Here is a 6,411-nt window from a genome sequence, read left to right on the forward strand (position 1 = left end):
TATATATATACATATATATATATATAAAATAAAGTGTAGAGTTGTATAAAAACAAAAACACATTTTACTTGGTTTCATGTATTTTATTTATGGGTATTATGGTTCTCCTGAACGACATTGCCATTGATCTTTCTTTTCTTTCATCTTCTTCCCGTTTTTTTTTTTTTTTTTTTTTTGGTTGGCTGGTCAATGACTAGGTTGACAGGTCATTTACAACATGATCTTAATAAAAATAAACGAATTATTAGTAAATGAAAATCTACAGAGTCTTTGGTGGTCATTATTAGTTGGTAAATCAAGATATATTCATAAAGTATAAGGTAAAATCACAGAAGCAAAAAGGGCATTCCTGCTAATCTGTATGTTGGATACACCTCATGGCCTCTAGATGGCAGTAAAAACGCGTTTAGAATAAACTCTCCGTAAGTAACACTAAATAACACGTATAGGCATGATTAAAGCGTCAAAATGCATATAACGTGCACGAAATACAACAATCTTTCAATGTAAGGACCTAATCAATTGTTTAAATTTAAAATTTACGAGAAAAGTTTTTCTGGGTCCCAAGAGGATTTGTCTTTATTCAGAAACTGATTTCAGCAGTAAACAAATGGTTAATTCGATGACAGCTACAGAGAGGCGGGGCCTCGACGAAGGGGAGGGACCTGATTGGCTTAACGCAGGGCAGGCGCTCAGTTTTCCTGGAAAGTTCTTGGAACGCTAGACGCGCGGTTTCACGAGAAACGCCGTTTTCATCCTCGAACGTCAATCACAAACATCAGGAAGCAATTACCGACCATCACCATAATAAAACTCCCAAATGAGTCATTCAAGGACCATTCCAATGCTAGTTCATTACTCACGAGACTGCTGTATGCTTGAATGACAAAGAAGAGGGGATTGACTCTGTGGGTTTCACAGAGCTGTGCTGCCGATGGCGTCAGAGGCGCTAAACACGGGGGGATTCTCAGAAAACCAATTCTGGGAAGTCAGACGAAGTGAACAAGCCAAACCCTGCAGTGTTCCGCTTCTTGTTCAGTTTTAGGACACGACCTAAACAGAAACACCGCTCGTTTTTGAGAACCATGTCCGTGTTATCTACTCGCGTAGTTTGTTAAACAAACCGCAGACAAGTCGCGCACTTATTTACTTGACAGTCGGCGACAGAGTCCTGAGGCTGTTCGACAACCTTCCTATGCTCGAGAAATATCTCTGAGTGTTTGCCATCGCTCAAGAAGACCAGATTCTTTTTGGAAGTCCGAGTAAAAACCTCAGGAACAAAGAAACTTTAAGGAATCCGGCAGATATCAAACCAGCCGTCTTCACAATGATTCTGTGCGTCCAAGGGTGAGTTTTAGTGACCCATATTTATTAAATTATTACAACAAAATACAGCGATAACAACATTACTATCTAATAGTTCATTAACGAAATACCACACATTCTTGTTGATGAAGCTAAGCATTGTGTGAAAGACAAATGGACTCCTAAATTATTATTACTACTACTAATAATAACAATAATAATATTTTTTTTAAGTAAATATAAATATGTAGTTTGTTTATCGTTAAGAAATATTTTTTGGAACAGTGAAACACATCAGGCAGGTTATAATCTTTCCGCAGTAATCCAGCCTAATGATTGATCTTGATCTTCTTTATATTAATGTGTATTAACATAAACTATAATATGTGGCATTAATAACATATAAGGTAACAGGGGAAAAAACACAACACTTTCTTTTTTCACAAACAATTATTCATTATGCATCTGTGAACTGGTTAAGAATTAACATTACGTTTAACTAAATGAAAAAGCTGAGTAAGCAATATCTTCTAAATGTGTATTTCTGTGCATATTTGAGCAGATAGTGTTTGGTGCTACTGCTAAGACAAAAAAAAGAGTCACATATGCCATCATGTTTTAATAAGTTTTCTTTTTAAGATGATTGCAACCTTTTAAATACTTAAAAATGATTTCATAATTTTTTTTTCCAGGCCAGCTCATTTGCAAGATACCGCCGATCCAATGGTCAGGTTTCCGGTGGTGACTTTCTCCTCTCCTCGCTGCATCCATACAACCGTTACCTTATGGGACCCTAGCAAAGATTTCAGAGCTATCGCCAATAATTTCTCCTATCTGGATGCCTCAGGTAGAATACAAATTTAAAATGTTACATCTATAATAATAATAACAACAACAACTATTATTGTTATAACAAAATGGCAGTTAGGATTCATATATGCATTCATTCATTCATTCATAAATCTACAAATCCATAAATCAAGGGTCATTCTATAAAACATGCCTTTTCCTTTATGGTTTTTTAGTAAATTGTTTAATCAATTGTTAAGCTATAATTAAAAGGTAAATTATTACTTTTTATGTAGGGATAGAATATGTTTCTTTCAGTAAGGTACTTTTTTGCTTAATTTCTTTTTTTTTAACTAAAATGCACGAGAATTTGGAAACCGGGGTGGGGGCATGCTAAAAAATGGACAATTTTTAAAGGCCTCTAAAGGCACCTGTTTTTGTAGAATGACCTCTTGGGATTTTTTTTTTTAACTTCAATTTTCATCCCTATTTTTCATATAAAGTCTCCAATAACAACTCGTATTAATAATCCAATTTTTTCCAGGTTGGTACTGGGGTGCCATCTCTGCCAGTGAGGCCCACTCTGTCCTACAGGGGGCCTCGGAGGGTACTTTCCTGATACGGGACAGCAGCCACCCTCTCTATATGTTGACACTGTCTGTTAAAACTGGTCGCGGGCCCACGAACGTTCGCATCGAGTACAGTCTTGGACGTTTCCGTCTGGACTCCAGTTCCCCGGCCAGATCACGCCTGCAGTCCTTCCCAGACGTCCCCAGCCTCGTGCAGCACTACGTGGGCTCCAGGAACAAAGGGGAGGAGGAAAAGACTGAGGAGTCGGATCACGTAACTTCGCCGGCCCCCAAGGAATGTGCGGTGTTGCTAAAACTCAAACGGCCGATGCATCGTCCTCAAGCCTTTCCTTCTTTGCAACATCTCACTCGCCTGGTAATCAACAAATGCACCACTTGCACAGAGAGCCTGCCTCTACCGAGACCATTACTGCAGTATCTTCAGGATTACCCTTTCCAGCTCTGACATCGCCATGGAAATGCACACCACGGCCAATCACGAGCTGGATGTTTTGAAGGCGGCAAGTTAAATGCACAGCCCCAATCAGAAGTTTGGTTCAAAAACCAGTGTTAACCACTTGAAGAGTGACTCTTGTTTCTGGAGCAAGTTTTTGATGGTCAGCAAGTCTATCTTCATCGATAGATAGATATACCCAAGTGGGACCGAGTCAAGCCATGTCCAGAAATTGACTCATGAAGAAGCAAGTGACTCAACCTTTGTGTCATACTGTTAAAAGTGTGAGAGGTTAAACCACAGGCTTGGGGTCTGAGATGAATTTAATGTTCATGAAACTTTTGTACAGGTCACGTGACCCCTTTAGGAACGGTTCGAAATGAGAACACGCAGCTTGTCTGAAACTCTGAGCTCACGAGAAGCACACATGTAGCTTGGTCTTCAGCACTCTATAAAGGCGAGCTTGGTCACTGCGCTGCCTTGACTGGAATTGTTTCTTTCTTCGAAAGTGAAATGCAGTGAAATGTTTTTGTTTTTTTGACTATTTTAATCGAGATTTACATATTTTGTTTTATGCCCACAATGTGGAGTTTGTATGTATTTATGGATGAACAATCCTTCATTTTGTAATAAAAGTGACAATCAAATTTACTTGAAGTCATAATGTTTTATTCAGTATTTTATCATTAAATTGGTGTATTTTGCCATTTCTGAGAATAATTCTAAGAATTATTTACTGAAGAGTGTAATTATGTAAAATGCATTCATGGGAAAAAATGATGAGGGCAGATGCTGAGTAAATATAAAAAGAAAACCTTTTTTTTCGTAGAATGAAACATCCAGAATGCAGAAGTGCTGCAGAGAATCAAACAATCTCTTTTACGTACTGGCCTTCCAGTAAGACTATCAAACAAGGTCATTCAAAATTGTAATCTCAGAATAATAGGATTATTAGACAAACAAATGTGCGTGAAATTGCTTTGCAATTTAGTTAATCATCTCAGGACAAAATGTGTGTTATACAAGATTATTCTGAGCATGGGCCATAATTGTTTTACAGCTGATGTCCAGGAAGATCACTGTTAATTGAAAAGGGATATTTAATAACAAAATGGGATTTTAAATATACTTTCTATTTAGTGAATATAAGAATTGCTAAATTATTTTAAAATGTTGTAGCACTTTCTTTTTTTTTTGCAATTTGAAACTCCTATAATCTTTGATGTTTTAATTTATAGATTTAACAAGGGATTTAAAAAATATTTTACATTTGCATTTTAGAAATAAGCCATTAAGAAATATTTAAATCAATATATTGTACCATCAAGCTTTAGCGATTTTAAATGCCTCCTTTTTTTTATGTGTGCTGAAATGAATGTATTGAAAAGAAAGCTGTGGGATGAACAAGCACAACAGAATATTAATAATGAAAAATGAAAGATGTATACAGGAACATAGAAAGTGTTTCTTCATCCTATTTTCCTCATAGTGAATCATTCTTACTGTGCACTGTGATTAGAATTTCCCAGAAACCCGAGGCTGAGCTTTTTCTGAAAGTCGATCTCAGTGCTGTGCAAGCTTACATAAATTTGCTGGTGACGTAAATATGTAAATCACTTTTATATGCAAAAAATATATGTGAAATAGTATTAAAAGTTAATCAATGAGATCTATTTTAACAGTTGCTCTGGAAAAGGTTCTTATTTAATTATCTAATCAATAAGATTTCAGTCTAAACTGTTGCTATAGATGCAAATATTAATTTAGAAACAAAACAAAGGTATTCAAAATATTTTTATTATAGCATTGCATGTCTACAAGAACAATAAATAAATACATTTTATTTACTTATTTATTAGACTGTGTTCTAATACACATTACAGAAACAGAGAAAAGAGGCAGTGTGTGTAAAATTCTGTTTCACTCATTAGCAGACTAGAACAGACAGAATTGGTGTATACTTGTACACACTGCGGTAGCGGAGCATGTCGGTCTGTCGTTGTGGGTTAGCTGAGCAAGCGAGCTAGCGGCAATGGGCCAGCTGTTTCGCAGAATGAGCGCATTACTTCCAGGGAGAGACTAGCGCAGGACTGGGAGGGGGAGTTCTTAGAAAAGGCCTCAATTACCTTCAGCCTGCTGCACCCTGACACTTGCACACTGAGCACATACTCGCAATCAATGCAATCTCACCACAACAAACCACAGCCACACACAGACGCTCACCAATTAAAAGGAAAGTGAACATAGAAACTATAACAACAGTAGGTTACAGCACAAAACAAATAGAAACCCGAGGTCGCCGGCTTTCCGGAAGGAGCTTCTCGGTAGGATTGGCAAGTTTTTAAGTCAGTGCATGCTGGGAACTGGCGGGATGGCAAGGAGACTGGCAGTGTGCCGTATGCAGTTTGGCTGAAGGCAACTGCTAATGGTGAAGTCTCTAGCTCTACCTAGTGTGGTGTTAAACCAAATGATCGTCTTCATGCATGTCTTTCCACTGTCCTTCGGTTCAGTTATCCTCTCCTTTCTTCTGTAAAATGCAAAATCGTGGCCTGTAAAATAAAAGGAATAACAGTGATTTTACCTGTATACTATAAACATGTAATACTGCTGACTTGGCACCCATAGATAACAGGGTAATAGATTTGCCTACTAAGGTTGCATCAGTTTCATTTACAGGCTGCTTTTTTGTATGAGTGATGATGCAGCATGTCTTGGACAAAAGCTCACACATATATTATATATACTATATCCGAAATCAGAAATGCCAATTTTAATATGAAATTTCCAGGGTTTTTTTCTAATGGGAATAGTAATAATTAGTTAAAACATTCCACGAAAGACAAATGCCCAAGTACATATTTGCTATTGAGCAAGAAATTCCACATTACTCATGTAATCACACTGTAACATAGTCTAGGAACAAACATTCATGGAATGAAAATGTATTCCAAACATTTTCCCACACGTTTGTCAGACACTTGCAAACATCATTGAAATTAAGGAAACAACAAAACAAATATTTTCATTCACACAAAATAAAATTCTACATACTGTAACACACACACATACACACACACTTATATGTGCCCTAAATGAGTTTTTCTTATATATTCAAAAATGTGTTGTATTTGTGTGTGTATCCATATTATTATATTATATATAAAATATAATTTTTATTATTAAATATTATATTTAGTATTATACATATTAAAATGTTATTAAACAATTTGAATAAAAAAACATTTTTATTACATGTAAATACAAATTATGTTTTTTATTTCTATATATATATAT

The 6,411-nt window shown here is 36.2% G+C and overlaps 2 protein-coding genes across 2 annotated transcripts in view; one reads left to right on the top strand and one right to left on the bottom strand.

The window, feature by feature from the left end:
• The first annotated feature begins 701 nt into the window (after positions 1-701).
• cisha (cytokine inducible SH2-containing protein a) lies at positions 702-3,766 on the top strand. The gene is made up of 3 exons (XM_016271076.1): positions 702-1,347; positions 1,998-2,152; positions 2,639-3,766. Exons 1-3 carry the CDS (start codon positions 1,328-1,330, stop codon positions 3,127-3,129), a joined length of 666 nt encoding a protein of 221 aa, XP_016126562.1. The 5' UTR covers positions 702-1,327; the 3' UTR covers positions 3,130-3,766.
• A 1,155-nt stretch (positions 3,767-4,921) lies between these two features.
• The window catches only part of LOC107584453 (hemK methyltransferase family member 1-like), an 8,869-nt gene continuing 7,379 nt past the window's right edge, over positions 4,922-6,411 (bottom strand). Inside the window, 1 exon segment of the mRNA XM_016271077.1 lies at positions 4,922-5,666. Within this exon segment, the coding sequence (XP_016126563.1) occupies positions 5,624-5,666 (43 nt within the window). The 3' untranslated portion in view covers positions 4,922-5,623.

This window comes from Sinocyclocheilus grahami, unplaced genomic scaffold (assembly GCF_001515645.1).
Source record: "Sinocyclocheilus grahami isolate Dianchi unplaced genomic scaffold, SAMN03320097.WGS_v1.1 scaffold60.1, whole genome shotgun sequence".
In the NCBI taxonomy this organism is placed as follows: Eukaryota; Metazoa; Chordata; class Actinopteri; order Cypriniformes; family Cyprinidae; genus Sinocyclocheilus; species Sinocyclocheilus grahami.

Coding starts and splice junctions, on each gene's coding strand:
- cisha (XM_016271076.1), top strand. CDS start 1,328: ATGATTCTGTGCGTCCAAGG. Junction 1,348..1,997: donor ATGATTCTGTGCGTCCAAGG/GTGAGTTTTAGT, acceptor TTTTTTTTCCAG/GCCAGCTCATTTGCAAGATA. Junction 2,153..2,638: donor CTCCTATCTGGATGCCTCAG/GTAGAATACAAA, acceptor AATTTTTTCCAG/GTTGGTACTGGGGTGCCATC.